The sequence below is a fragment of the Pseudorca crassidens genome, chromosome 12 (genome assembly GCF_039906515.1).
Source record: "Pseudorca crassidens isolate mPseCra1 chromosome 12, mPseCra1.hap1, whole genome shotgun sequence".
NCBI lineage: Eukaryota > Metazoa > Chordata > Mammalia > Artiodactyla > Delphinidae > Pseudorca > Pseudorca crassidens.
The window spans coordinates 50459323-50475085 of NC_090307.1; the positions used below are offsets into that span (position 1 = coordinate 50459323).

Here is a 15763-nt window from a genome sequence, read left to right on the forward strand (position 1 = left end):
AGTAAACCCTAGAAGGCCAGTTGTTGTGACCACATGTGAGCTTTAAAAACAACATCATTCTCTAGGTCTGCGTCTTTATTCCCTGTGCTGCCCCTAGGTTCTTCAGAACCATTTTTTTTTTTTTTTTTTAGATTCCATATATATGTGTTAGCATACGGTATTTGTTTTTCTCTTTCTGACTTCACTTTGTTTGACAGTCTCTAGGTCCATCCACCTCACTACAAATAACTCAATTTCGTTTCTTTTTATAGAGAATGGACTTGAGGACATGGCGAGGGGGAAGAGTAAGCTGGGACGAGTGAGAGAGTGGCATGGACATGTATACACTACCAAACGTAAAATTGATAGCTAGTGGGAAGCAGCCGCATAGCACAGGGAGATCAGCTCGGTGCTTTGTGACCACCTAGAGGGGTGGGATAGGGAGGGTGAGAGGGAGATGCAAGAGGGAGGAGATATGGGGATATATGTGTATGTATAGCTGGTTCACTTTGTTATAAAGCAGAAACTAACACACCATTGTAAAGCAATTATACTCCAATAAAGATGTTAAAAAAACCCAACAACATCAGACAATTAATTATTATTTGCACAAGATTATTGTTAACCTGAGGTGCATCATTTGTAGTGATTTGGGGAAATTTGAGTGTGGAATGCATTTGTTTAAATTATTTGTTTACTTATTCACCATAGGGTTCCTCAAAATAAGACCTGGGTTATAGTGCTTTTTTTATTTTCAGAAGATATCCTTGGAAGAAAAAACTTAGGCAGCTTTCCAAAATAACGAAAACATATTTTTACCAGTCCACTAGTAATGTAGTGTTGAGGCCACTTTTTCTTGAACATCTTTTTTTTTTTTTTTTATAGTTTTAGGCAATTAAGTTCCAGGAGGTCATGGTCATCACATGTTCTTTTTTTAAGGCAGTATGCATATTTTAGCTGTTATGTTTGAACTTACTGGCACTATGTGGGTTGCTTTAAGATTGAGTAATTCATGCCATGGTTGTTTAATTTGGTGAAAAGCTGGCTATGACCAGAGAACAAACTATAAGGAAATGGTCCAGTTTTAAGTTTGTGTTTGAGTATTTTGGGTTCATTCATCTCTTGCCAATCTCAGTTGTTAAATAGTCGTCTTGCGTTCATATTTACATCATCCTCAGAACCCTGTGTTTCTGCCACTCTTATAAAAATGTACTGGTTTGTAAGGTAGAGCCTCATGCTTCGAGGCAACCAGGAAAAGCCTCATTTATATCTCCAGCAAGAAGGACAGAGGGCCTGGACTGCATACTCACTGCCAGAAGTTTTTATAGTAATACTTTGTATCTAGGCTCTGGCTCTTACCATTAAATGTGCCTTTTATAGAGTACCAGGTTATAAATGTAGTGCAGCTACGGCATATTAATCTTACTGCAGAGATTTAATGAGGCAGTTGTTTTGCGATGGACAGTACTGGGAGCAGAGAGCAACAGAGTTTTACTTTACCACTGAGCTGCAGAAATATTCCTTGCCTGGTAATAATTATAACCTGATCTCTTAGTTTCTCTTTCTTTTGCCAGTGCTTTTCCATGCAAAAGTGGCTTGGAAGGAGGTCCATTTCTAGGCAGTGAAATGGATTGGAAATTGGGCTGTTTTCTCAGTGGTTTGACATTTTAACTTTGATCAGGCATGGAATCCTTGTTGCACAGAGAGAAATATGTAGGATGAGTTTCAAGAATACAGATAGCCTTTGCCAGTCCACTGAGATGGGGTTTAGATATTCATTACTTTTACTTGACTTTTATATAGGTTATAAAAAGTAAATGTGGTGAAACCTCATTTTTACATGGACAGAACAGAATTTCTGCTGGTTGGCCTTAAACTGATCCCACACTTGAAATTAATTGAAGTCCATGGGTTTATGGCCTCCAACGCTTTTAAGCCAGTGCAGTTTTTCATTTTCCCCAAATTTGTAATTTTATTAAACCAAGTTGTAGCAATAACAACGCTTAGGAAGAGGAGGATGAGAAGAAGGAAGGAACCACCCACCAGGGAACATAATAAGGGGAAAAATTACACTTCTTTTAAATTTCCATTTACAAGTAACGTTAACAAAATCGGAAACAGAGAGCTGCCATTTATTTTTACAGTAACAGTTGTGTCTTTTATCCGAGTCTGAACACTCTCAGTCCAGTGCATCACAGGGACCCTTCTGAAGGGATGAGCCTGCAGGCTGGTTGGGCAGAGGTCATCTGTGATGGAGGAAACGAATTTGGGTGGCCTTCTCTAGGGCAGAGGACAGAGTGGTGCCTGTGGCTATGTTGGGGTTTGTGATGGCAGTGCAGGGGGGTGTGCGGATATCTTAAAATATTGCCCTTTGGGTGGGTTTGTAGTACAACAGTAGAGTTGGAATAACAGCTGTCCGTCCTGCAGTGGTGTTCGGGTTGGAGCAGTGCTTACAGGGACGGACCTTGTATTTATAACTCCTTGGGCTGAAGTCAGAGGTCTGAATGGCTAGCAGAGCAGTACAGTTATTTCTTATGACTGACTCTCAAAGGGCTCTATAAAAACTACATAACTAAGGCCATGTGCAATTATTGAAGTGTAGCCGCCTGTGGGAAAGAAATGGTTGACAGTGTCAGCTTTCTAGAATCTTCCTACCTCAGCTGCCATTAGGAATGGAAACTCCTAACGCAAATGAATGCATCTTTTGTTTTGTTTTTTCTGTTTTGCTTTTTTTTTTTTTTTGGCTGCGTTGGGTCTTCGTTGCTGCGCGCGGGCTTTCTCTAGCTGCGGCGAGCGGGGGCTGCTCTTCGTTGCGGTGCACGGGCTTCTCATTGCTGTGGCTTCTCTTACTGCGGAGCACGGGCTCTAGGCATGCAAACTTCAGTAGTTGTGGCACGTGGGCTCAGTAGTTGTGGAGCACGGGCTTAGTTGCTCCGTGTTATGTGGGGTCTTCCTGGACCAGGGCTCGAACCCGTGTCCCCTGCCTTGGCAGGCGGATTCTTAACCACTGCGCCACCAAGAAAGCCCTAAACCCATCTTTCGAATGGGCAAGAAAGAATTCCTCCTGGATGTGGAGGTTGGCAAAAAAAAAAAAATCTACTCTCAGGGAGAGAGTCTGAGTTTCCAGGACTCATTGTGCTACACCAAAGCATCATAGGCTATAATCGCACCCACTCCCCAGAGGGTCCCTCTTAAGTGGTGACCTAAAAAACAATTCGCCAGTTGGCTGGAGCTTGCGTCCTGAAGTTGCAGCAGAAGTGAATAAGCTTGACTGGCTTCAGCCCCTGAAGGATTCTATCTGTAAATGCAGAAGTGGAAGCAAAACCATTTTTTATTAGTCTTAAAATGACCCTCATTTTAATAACTAGCCACAGTGTCAGGAGCATGGACTGGGGTCATTCTTCAGTTGTTAAGAGCTAGAGCATCATGCAGGCTTCCCTGTTTGTTTGATGTTTTTGATGTGGATCCGTGTAAAGTGTCCATATCCTTGAATAATAAGGGAGGCAAGTTCTTATCATTTTCGCTGCATACTACTTAAAGTATTCAGAGTGTCTGCTTATTTAAAAACAAACAGGCCTGCAAACTCGATGCATAGCATTTAAATAATCGTATTTAAATTCAGACCTAGCAGCCACATTTCTCTGAGTGCTGTCAGTTTTATGAGAAACTGGAAAATCATGCTAAACAACTGAGTGTTCAGTGTACGCCTGCTGCCTTCCACCAAGTGTTTAATGGTGTTAACGGTGTGCCAGCCAGTTCACCATAATTGGGACAGTTATTTGTTTTCCTGAATTACTCTAATTTGGCAGTATTTTACCACTTGGTTTTAGCTTGTTGGAGCTCTTTGAACCATTACCTGTTTCTTGTGTCTGTAGCTCTAGATGAAACATTTGAAACCAGCAAAGGCAAATGTGATGGATTATACAGTGTCAGTTTTGGAAAATGTAGGCATGTAGGTGCTTTTGAATTTGGAGATGACTGGTCTGTTCCTGTTTACAGAAGAAATACCAGTAAAGGACTTTTTAGTATACTCGTTTTTTACTCCCTCCCCTCCCTTCTTGTCATCATTAAATAATATTTACTAAACACTCACCTGGACACCATGCTGTGCTGGGCAAAGTACAAGACAAACGAAAAAGATCCTGTGATTACTCCCCCAGGGATGAGCAGTCTAAACGCCAGTAGGTTGAAACGGGTACTGCGTCGAGTGTTGAGTTAATTTTCCAGACGGCAAATCAACTCAAATTACCAATTTACTTAAACACGTTTTTTAGGTTTTTTTGAAAATAAACAAACAAACAAAACTACTTGCTCTTTGATTTGGGAATTCTGCTTTTGTTTTACAAACCCAAGAGATTATTATATGTGTTGACATGTAAGTTGATTTTGGTATACGTGAATCATTTGAAGGGTGGTGATATAGTTAAGTTTATTGCAGATGTGTAGAAAGGCTTTGGAATAACTTCCAGCCAAAGGGGAGCACCGTGACTTGTAGAAATAGGTTCGTAGAAGCACGTGACATGCAAGGTAGCAGGAAGCACTTTCCGACAGTGGACAGTGGTATGGCGGCACTGACTGACTTTTCTAAGAAGTCTGGGCTAGTTTGATCCTGTGAATTCTGTATCGTAACATTGCAAATATTTATCCTCCCATATCTAAACAAATTGACTACAGATAACACATTACATATTTCTTAGGTATCTGGACACAGTTCTTTTGTAACTGTTCATTGAAAACTCTATTTTGAGACATAATTTATTTCTGACTTTGGAGGACTTCTTGCTATTAGAAATGAATGTCCCGTTAAGTTAAGTCACAGATTGTATTATCCTAATTTTCCCTAAAGAGGCGTCTTCTCTCTCTCTGTGCTTTCCTGCAAAGAGGAGCAGTGACACTAGAATGCTTGGGGATACTTTGCTAAAATGAGGCAAAAGAAAATCACAACGTATTTATTGAGCTCTAAGTGAAAATATTGCACGTGTTTTGCTCTCTTATGAATGCTATTTGTGTATCATTCTTAGGGTTACAATGGCACTATTTTTAGTTTTCCCTCTATTTAGCTTTTCGAAACTGATAATGCCGGTTCAAGTTGTTGACTTGATTATAATTTGCAGTTGCTCTTTGTATATTTTGTTTTATTTTTTTGATGATTTTGAAAACAAGAGACACACCAGTACATTTACACTTGAATTGGTGCTTGCAAGAATGTTTTGCTATGTGGTAGAACTTATTTTGCTATTGCTGTCTAACAAATAATGGGGTAACTGTGTGTTTTGACCAGTCTATAAGTAAAGGTAAATTTTGTGCCTATGGTAATTAGCTTAGCTTACTCTAGACTTTTGGCTAATTCTGGTAATTTCCTGTGAAAGAGTATATTTAGCAGAAAAGGAATTCATTCTCAAGCACAGTGGTTTTTCCCTTTGCATTGGAGACTGTTTAATTTTAAAAGTGATTCCTCTCTCTCTTGTAAGCAAACAAAGGCTGTAAAAAAATGTCAAAGTTAACCTTAAGTGTGGCAAATTATTTGAAAGAGGAGCTGAGAAAAGGGCTACATGTTGGAGGACAAAAGGAAAAACTCCAGTCATCACGAACTGACAAATTTTAGGGAAGTCCCACTTTTGATGCTTCTGTAATAAAATCTACAATAAAGCCCTCCTAGTGCAGCTTCAAGGAAAAAGGTGTTTCTGGTTTGGGTAGCAAGATGAAGCGCTACTTTAAAAGAACCTGTCTTTAAACACCATACTTACAGTCTTGATTTTTTTTTTTCAGACCCCAACTGTGAACTTGAAGACAAGACTGAAGATGGAGAGGCAGGGGACTGTAAGAAGAGGCCAGAAGATGGTGAGGAGCTGGAAGACGAAGGCGTGCACAGCTGTGACAGCTGCTTCCAGGTGTTTGAGTCACTGAGCGACATCACTGAACACAAGATTAATCGATGTCAGCTGACAGGTAAACACACCTACCACTTCTCATCTTCTCGTACGTCTTCTCTATTTCTGATTTTTCCGTTTGTTTCTTGTTTTTCAGCTGACAGGTAAACAACACTTGCCACTTCTTGTCTTCTCATACTGTTCTATTTCTGATTTTTTCCGTTTGTTCCTTTTTTTTTTTCACCCCCTCTTCCAGCTGTTACATTCTTCTACTTGAGTACCTAGGTAAGTCTAGAAGTGCTTTAGAAAGAATTCCAAGATGATGGTTTACGGCAAACTCATTGTCACAGTCATCCTTAGATTTTGAATTGTACCCAGATTTTAATAGCTAATGGATATGTTTTCATTTCCTTTTTTTTTTTTTTTAACTACCGTGATACCACGTAGATACAGAGCCTAACATCGGGTGGCTAAAATAAAGTTTAAAAATACCTTCCGAATAAGTTTTCACAGAAGTTTAGTGTGCACGAACTTATTTTAGTTTAAACATCATCTCAAGAGAACTTTCACTGATTGGTCGCTCTCTGCTGAGTTTGGTGCCTTTTTTGTGTTCCTATAAAGCCCAATGCTTATTCTTGAATACCACAGTGTTCACTGCATGTGTTAACTTTCCATCTCCCTCATTAGACTGGAAGCTCCTGGATGGCAGGAGCTCTGTCTTATTCATCATTGTATTCTCTGAGTCTTGCACAGTGCCTGGCCCACAGAAGGTGCTCACTAAGGCACAGAAGCTATTCTGCTATACATTTCGCGGGAAGAATCAGATTTAAAATGACAGGAAGCATGATGTGTTCAAGTTAATGGTTGGATAAAAGTAAAACTCAGTTTGCCAAGTTTCTACCCTCTTTAAAAATATATCCTGCAAGAACATACTATATGAGGCTGGGTGGGACATTTTAGATAGATATCTCTTTTTAGACTCCTGTCATTTTTCTCTTACTGATGATACTGACACTGCTCCAGTGTGTGTGTGTGTGTGTGTGTGTGTGTCTGTGTGTGTGTGTGTGTGTGTGTGTGTTTGTAGATCTCTTACTCTATCTTATTTTCCTAGCACAAATCTTTCTTCAACTAACCATGTATAGGAAATGTATTTATTAGACAAGTGGTTCTCCAGCTGTTTCCCACAGAATATTGATATTTTTGTAAGATTTTAATAGGTGTTCCATTTTAAGCAGGTTTCCTGAACAGATTATTATGGAACTGTTGGATTAAATCCAGTTAAATAGGCTTCATTATTGAAGTGCACTGTGGCTCTTCAAAAAGGGATTGCAGTGAGTACGTTTATTAGGCCATAGACTCTCCTCTCTTTCAGAAAACCCATTATTGTTTTTTTTGGAGTATAAGTTTGAAAATCTGTGACGCTTATATAAGCATTGCTATATACATATTTTTGTGGGTTTTGGTAACTTTTTTTTTGATACATTTCCAAACTTAGAGACAAATTGCAAAAACAGTATATAGAACTCCCATCTACCACTTATCTGATTCACCAGTTTTTTACATTTTACCCTACTTGATCTGTCATTGCCTCTTCACTAGTTTTTTTTCTTAGTCATTTGAGAGAAGGTTGAAGACTTCACACCCTTCGAAATATATTCGGTGTATTTCCTAAGAACAAATACAGTCTCTTACATGGCTGTGGCACACTTACCAAAATGAGGAAAGTTCACATTTAACACATAGAGTACTGTTATCTAATCCACAACCAATATTTAAATTTCAACAGTTGTCCCAATAATGTCCTTTAGAGGTTTTTTGCTTGTTTGTTTCATTTTCTTTCTTCTTCTTTCTAATTTTTTAATTGTCATGTCTCTTTTGTTTCCTTTCACCTGGAATGGTCTCTCATTTTTTGAGGAGTACCTGCCAGCACTTTATAAAATGCCCATCTGTAATTGGGTTTGCTTGATGTTTCCTCATGATTAAATTCAGGTTACATACTTCCATGGCAGGAATGCCACCAAAGTGGTGCTGTGCCCTTCTCAGTACATCAGATCAGGAAGTACCTGATGTTGACTATACTATACCAGTGTTGATGGGGTTAACACTGAATACTTGTTTTAGGTGGTGTCCACCAAATTTCTCCAGTGTTAAAATGTTGCTCTTTTCCCTTTGTAAATAATAAGTAATTTGTGGGAAGATGCTTTGACACTAAGTAAATATTTTCTCTCATGAAATCTCCATTTTAGCTGTATAATTTTTGTATTTATTAGTTGGCCTTCTGCCACAGTTTCCTTTCTTATTCATTCATTTATTTTTGTATTCGTATCACCATGGGCTTTTGGATTTGTATTTTATTCAGTGGGTCATAATTCATTACTATCATTATTTTGATGCCCAGATTGCCTGAGATTTGGCCAGTAGGAGTCCCTTTGAATGGTATTCTGGGTCAGTTTAATGTCTCCATCATTATTTGAGGACTGACTCAGTTTCTGCTGCAAACAGATGCTCCAGGCTCATCATGTTATAGTCCTAATCAATCTTTTGTCCAAGGAACCCCGGTTCCTTTAAGAGGACAGAGGTATTTAGAAATCAAGATATGGGCACTGTGTATACTCATTGATAGAGGTATATCGTTGATTATAAACCATATCAGCAGACAGAATTTAGGAAATGTATATGTGTGTTTAATATAATACATGTATAATATAACTTATAAAATGCACATATATACAAATATATACACATATATGTATTTTTCTCTCTCTAATAAGAACCACATGTTTCTATTGATACCTCTAATTCAATCCAACATTTGAGATACATTCCAATCTTTTTTCTTTCCATATTTATTACTATCCTCTCTAGCAGTGAGACACCTATCTTCCATCATCCTCAACATATTTACTCATTTCCCGAGTCTAGAATACACATTAAGTAGTTTCAAAATTGCTTACTCATATCATCATGATAAGCAGACCAACTGACTAGAGTTTAATAGCTGTTTATAGTTATTAATGTTATAGTTTATAATGTAACATTTACATACAGTGAAATTTATAGCTCCTCAGTGTGCAGTTTGATAAACTTTAACAAAATACATATACCCATGTGACCCGTATCCCTCTTAAGGTAATTTCCTGCATCCTAGACATTTCTCTTCTCTTGACCCCTTTCTAATCAATAATGATCCACTAGCAGTAACTAGATTTTAAGTTTTTAACTGTAGACTTGTTTTGCCTGTTCTAGAGCTTCTTATAAGTACACACAGTATGTACTCTTTTTTGTGTCTAGCTTCTTTTGTTCAGCATAGTGTCTGCAAGGTTCATTCGTGTTGTGTATATGAGTAATCTGTTCTTTTTTATTGCCGAGTAGTATTCCATCACATGAATGTATCCTAATTTTGTTTTCCATTCTCCTATTGGTAGACATTTTGGTTACTTTTAGTTTTTGGTTGTTGTGAATAAAGTCGTCGTGAACCTTCCTATACAGGTCTTTTTGTGGATATATGTTTTATTTCTCGAGTTAATAAGCAGGAGTAGAATTGCTGAGTCATGGGGTAGGGTATATTTAACTGTATGAAAAACTTCTGAATCTTTATCACAAGTGGTTGCACCGTTTTACACTGTCACCAGCAATGTCTATGAGTTCCAGTTGTGCATCCTTGATAACATTTGTGTTGCCAGTCTTTTTAATTTAAGCATTCTGTTGGGTGTGTAAAGGTATTCTTTGTGGATTTATTTGCATTTTCTAATTCATGTACATTTAATTGACTTCATTTAATTCATTTTTCCTCAGAATGCATAATTTTTGGAAAATCCCATTAAATGCAGTTAGTATGATTCTATTTTTAGTGGAATAGCTTTAAAGGGAAGCTTTACTTATGTGGAGTCAACACTAACATTAAGGTGAAGACATGGGAACCTAACTGATATGGCCAATATAAACTATGCCAGCAAGAAATCTTACCTTAGGTGAGAGTGGTGTCTCTCTCTCATGTGAAAGATTAACTTTAAAATTCAATATTAAAAAAACCTTGAAGTTCTATTTAGTGTTTACGTTTTATTGAGTTCCTGCCATGGAAATATCCTTATGTTCAGCTCTGTGAAGCAAGACAACAACAACAACAACAACAAAAGAAACATTATTCCTGGATAACTTTATATATTATACAATAATATATTTCTTTATATATTATACAACTTTAATATCAGTGCAGAAAATGCTGGATTTTCAGCACGTGGTATGGTGAAGATAATATCTATGGGTTAAATACTTTTTTCTTCAAAAACCTCAATCCCTAATAAAATATTTGGTTTATTTTGATCTTAAGCTTTCTAAAAGCTTAGAATCTAGTCTGTGCTCACATCATTTTATCCCACAACATTTTAAACAAAGGAAAGAAAACAGAGTCTTATTTGTGACTTAATGAAACATTTCAGGAAAGGTACAGCTGATGGGTCTTTGTCCTGTTTATTGATGTTCAGGGTGATTTCTTGGGGAGGGCGGTAGATTGATGAGGGGAAAAGCAGAAGTGGAGGATCAGGGAGAAAGCAAAAGGGGGAGAAACAAAATCAGGAATCCTTCACATTTGTTTAAAGTGTTAAAGTTCAAACTTGAGTTGAGTTAGCTAAGGGTACCCTTCAGTCTAATCTGGAAGAGATTAAAGACACTGGCAGCATTTTAATTAAAAAAGTAATATGATGCTTTTACCTTCTTCCTTGATTAAAACCTTTTACTCTGCGTTAGGAGGTCTGACTTTTCCAAATTTAGTTTCCTGCTGCTTGAGTTTACTCTCTTCTTGGTGCTTCTTCTTTTTTCTGGTGGACAAAATGCTAGTTTAGCAAAGTAGGATATTTCTAGTTGTTTTCTTTTTCCCTTTTAGTTTTACTCTTTTTTGTTTCTTTAATTTTTTTTTTTTTTTTTTGTCTTTTAACTTCATCTAGCCCCATTTGTGTCTTTGCTAATTTTCCCTTGATTCCTGTCCTTGTTTCAAGACTCTTAATTTCCTTGTTATCCTTATATCTCTCCTTCTTTTCTCTCTGGCTATTTTATGGTCTCTTGCTGTTTTCTCAACTTTCTTCTTTGCTCCTTGTGGCTTCCCTTCTGTTCATCTCGAAGTCTTTACTTACTTGTGTCGTCCTATCCATCTAGACCAGAGCCTGAAAACCTTTTGGTGAACAATTTGTATGAAGAAAGAGGGAACTCCTAGTAGTGTATAGGAGGGTTAACTATAGAGTAGAATTAGGAGAGAAAAGTCTTAAAACTTGCTGATTTGCAAAATAACACAAAACGGAGGTATTCTGTGGTCTGACACCTATGGAGGTCAGTCAGAGTCGTTTTGTTGAAACCACCCTGAACTGGTAAAAACCTGCCCTGAGATTCCCATCCCTAACTGAGTGCTTTCTTGGTAACTTGAGATCTGTTCTTCGGTGACTCTCATACCCAAGGGTGAGCTGCCAAGGTGAAAACTGACTCACTCCAAACTGAAAGTTTTGAAATCCTGGTCTAGTCATGCCAAGTGAGCCTAGACTAGTCCTGGCCTTAGGAGATGAAGGTCAAATATGGACCAAGATGATCAATTTTATTTTATTTTATTTTGCCTGTGCCACGCAGCATGTGGGACCTTAACTTCCCTGACCAGAGATTGAACCCGTGCCCCCTGCATTGGAAGGGCAAGTCTTAACCAGTGGACCGCCAGGGAAGTCCCAAGATGATCAATTTTAGACTCAGATCTGGAAGTCAGCTCAGGGATCAAGTATGCCCCAGGTCAGTTCATGAGTAGGTACTGAACTCACAGACAGCAGGTCCAGCATCGGCCCAGAGATCTAGGGGGTCACACACACCGTTAATGGAGTTCATCACTGAGGGGAATTCTGGAAGGTGGGCACTGTTGTGGAGAAGCGTCCTGACCTAGGAAGCAGCAGAACAGTCCCTAAGGATAACGAGGTACAGGGTGGCCCTCTTCTTTGTCTCTCAGGGCAGCTGTCCTCTAGTCTGCAATCCAACATGTGTAAGTAAATTATATATCATCCCTGCTTGAAGGAATAAGGGGAAAGGGGAAAAAAAAATTAAATCCCGCTCTTCAGTTGTAGCAGGAGATGCAAACCACCTGTCTTGCCCCAGCCGTGCTGTCTTTTTCCTGGAGGCTGAGAAGGGAGGGAAATCAACACTCTAATGCTGTTGGGACTCTCTGATGCAGAAGACAGATTATCAAAATATATATTTAAAGAAGGAAAAGCACAGAGAACCTCTCATTTTACTAATCCACAAACCCTATCATTTCTTGCCATTTCCCTCAGGGAGTAGGGAGGGCTGGAAGCCAGAGGGGTCTCATCACACTTCTCAACAAAGATTTAATAGCAGGGTGCTAAGGGGAAGGCTGAGATTACAGAGACTTTATTATGCTTACAAAACTGAGTAAGAACTAGCATTGTAAATCATCAAAACTAAGCTTCACTTAACAGGATAAATGTGTAAAGTGCATTTGGTAATACTGTATGCTTGTTGTTCTGAGTCATTTTTCTCTTCTCTCCTCCTAATTTGCAAACTTGAGTTGTCTGTTAAGTGTTCTTTCCCGTCATTGATGTGAATTGCCTGGGTGTAAATGCAGAAAAACTAAACAGCGTTGTATTAGTTCTTAACCCTCTGGCCCACTATACTGTTGGTAAGATGAGTAGGTCGAGGTGTGTGTGACAGCAAGGCTGTTGTAGTTTGGGGGAAAATGTTTGTAGACCAGATTTATAAAACCCTAACCATGTTTGTGGCTCCTTTACAAATACTGATACTGTACGGGTTCACATTTTTGAAGAAAAGGAACTGAACCAATGATTAGACACTGCATCAGTATAAAATAGTATGTTCATTTAATTTGATTTTAAAAGTTATGAGACTCCCTTGAAGCTTCACACAGATTTTGTGAACTGAACACTTTTAGACATCTGGATTTTTTTTTTTTTTTTGACTAAAGAATTTAAAGAAAAAGTGAAAGTGATTGAACATGTGTTATATGGTTGTAGAAAATTAAAGACTGGTTGGTTCCACTTGACAGTCAAGTACCCTAACAGCGAGTTCTGTTGGCAGTGGGAATAAGGAAAATGAGTGTTTTATGGAATGAAGCATCATTTTCACAGAAGCATATTGAAACTGTTTTCAGAAATTTTTTTTTCTGTTTTCCTTTTCAAATCATTAGTTGAAATAAATTACATGAAATAAATGTGATATTTTAACACTTTAGTTTATATTAATTAGGTTCAATGCATTATGCCTTTGATTTGCATATTTCTACATTAATTTCTGTATTAATTCATTATTCATGCTTTGTTATTAATCATTTATATATAAATTAATTATCTCTTTCTATATTAATTAGGCTTAAGGCACTGTATATTTTATTTTCCTATGTCCCTCTGTTTTGATCAATTTCTTGTTTCCTACCCAAAATATTTCCTTAGTCTTTTTAGGCTACTTCATTCTTCAAATCCCCCTAAGCCCCCAAAATGCAATTTCGTGGCCTCCACTGATTCCATTCCCCAGCCCCTTCTCCACATGCTTCTTATTTTTCAGACCAGTGGTTTCCAAACTTGTTTGATTAAAAAAATATAGGCTGCATCTTCATAATACATACTTATCAATATATTACATAGATGCACATATGATACAACACTCAAAAAACAGAAATTGAAAAATGAGGTGAAGATGAAATAAATAGATTTAAAAAATAAATTTATGTTGTTTTGAAGTTCTGGTCTAGATTCATTTATTTTGACAATTTATTTTAATGGCTGTGAGAGCTAAGAGAGCTATCTCAGAAAACCACAAAGAGAGAACGTCTGTTATTACACTTCTTGCTGAGGTTCATAACTATCGATGTTGGCTATAGCCACCATATTTCAAACAACTTTCCTGAAATCTCAATTTTGTTTTGCCAACTTTTGGTCACATCTGATTAAATTGTTTCTTTCTTCCGTCCTTCATCCTGTGGCTGACAAAGAGCTTTTACTAGGAGTAGAAGGGCTAGACTTGCCACTTTCTTGTTGCTTATTTGTGCACAGCTATCAATATCCTGCAGTTGCCTTGCAGAAAACTTTAAAAATCACTTATCAAAACTTGAGGATTGTGTGTGAATTAGATTACTTAACATTAAACAAGATGATCCACAGGTCTGTTTCACTGGGCACTATTTTGAGATGTGGGAAGGGAGTGGAGAAGCAAGGGCACCCAGGATGACTATTTATCTTCTCACTCTGAGGATGCTGGGTGGCTATTTATGGCTGCTGTCCCTTCTGATTGGTTGCTAAATATTCAGACTATCTTTTCTACCCTGGGATATGTACCCTATATTTCAGAGACCACTGTTGTTGACTACCATTTACTTCATCATGTGAAAAACAACTCACCAAGTCTCTGCTCCTCTCGGTTTTAGAGAAGGTGGTGTGGCTTGAGTGTGTCATTTTCTTGGTCTGGCAGGACCATGACTAAAGTTCTTCTACGCATTTGCCAGAGAGAAAGCAATTGTCCATGATTGGTTCCAACCTTTGAGCTGTTGGCTGAGTGAGCTCCTTTTTCTAGTTTTGGAGGAAGAGTCCGTTAAACTATTACCTGCTGTAAAAGCATTGTTGTTTCCACATTGATTTTGCTACAGCAGAACTTTGATATTAGTGTTTAGTCTACTGTCTTTTTCTTGATATATTTTTTTGTGAAATTCTCTACCAAAACATGGATATAAAATAATCATTTTCAGGTCCATTATTGTCTCGAAGCTTTTGAATGATTTTGGGCATTGTAATCGGGATTTATAAAAGGCCTTTACTGATGAGGTACATTTTCCCACTATGAATGGTGAGTTATTACATGTATTAATTTATTAAAATTAAATAGCTGGAATATTGAAGGGGTAATTTTAAGAAATACTTCTCTGTATTTTTGTTGTGCATTTTAAAATTAGGTGTTTTTACGCTCATTCTTGATAGATTATCTGGGCAGAGGTTGACAGTTATTTTTGTTCCACGTTATGAAGATATTACACCATAATCGTGATTGCTATTGTTTTTGTTGAGCTATCTGTAGTCATTCTAATTATAGTTCTTTTGTGTGTAATTTGTCTTTTCTATTTAGTTGGATTTTACATATTCTCTTTGATTTCATGTTCTGAAGTTTCACTAAAATATGTCTAACTGTGGAAAAAAAATAAAAATAAAAAAATAAAATTAGGTGTTTTTACTGTCAGCCTGTTATAATAATTTGTGAATCACAAGAAAGCTACTGATTATGAATGGAAAGTTCCTAAAGGATGAACTCTCCTAGAAATAGAAAATACATGGGTAAATTCACTTTATTTTTTACAAGTAAGAGCTAAGTGGAGAATATCCTGTATTAGCTATAACTATTTGCAAATTACCTGCTCCTTGATTAGTTTGAGGTTTTTGAAATTAGCATTTTGAAATGAATAGAACTCAAGAAGCAAATTAGCATTATTTGTCTGTGTATTAAAAATGTTACCTTTGGATGTCTTGTGGAACCATAACTGTTTTAGAGAAGTGGTCTGGCCTTAGTTGTATAATTGATAATGAACATATTATCATCTAATTCTGTGGTTTCAGGATTTATTTGCCAAAAATTGTAAATAAAATATCAAGAACACAAACCATGGGAGAATATCTTCAAGAATTTCCACCATGTCCTTGATGGTCATTGATGGTAATTAAAGCTGTCAGTTTGTCCCTGTGGAGAAGTGTAAAGATTATAAATGAAGGGCTGTATTTGGGATGTGGAAACAGTGGGGCCTCTTTTGTGGGGAAGATGAATTAAAAGAAACCAACTATTTCCTCCGCCCTGTGCAGCCGTTCAGTCTGTCTTATAAACAGGGTGATGTTTAGGTATTTGGATGCATTTGTGTGCACAGGAGAGCTCTGCCA

The 15763-nt window shown here is 37.5% G+C and overlaps 1 protein-coding gene across 6 annotated transcripts in view; it reads left to right on the plus strand.

The window, feature by feature from the left end:
- The window catches only part of ZNF521 (zinc finger protein 521), a 287600-nt gene that overhangs the window by 24596 nt on the left and 247241 nt on the right, over positions 1-15763 (plus strand). For all 6 annotated transcript variants that reach the window (XM_067699447.1, XM_067699444.1, XM_067699441.1 and 3 more), the window contains one exon: positions 5749-5928. Coding sequence is in view for 4 of the 6 variants with exons in the window: in XM_067699444.1 (XP_067555545.1) it covers positions 5749-5928 (180 nt within the window). In the remaining 2 variants the exon portion in view is untranslated. The remainder of the gene's footprint in view (positions 1-5748; positions 5929-15763) is intronic.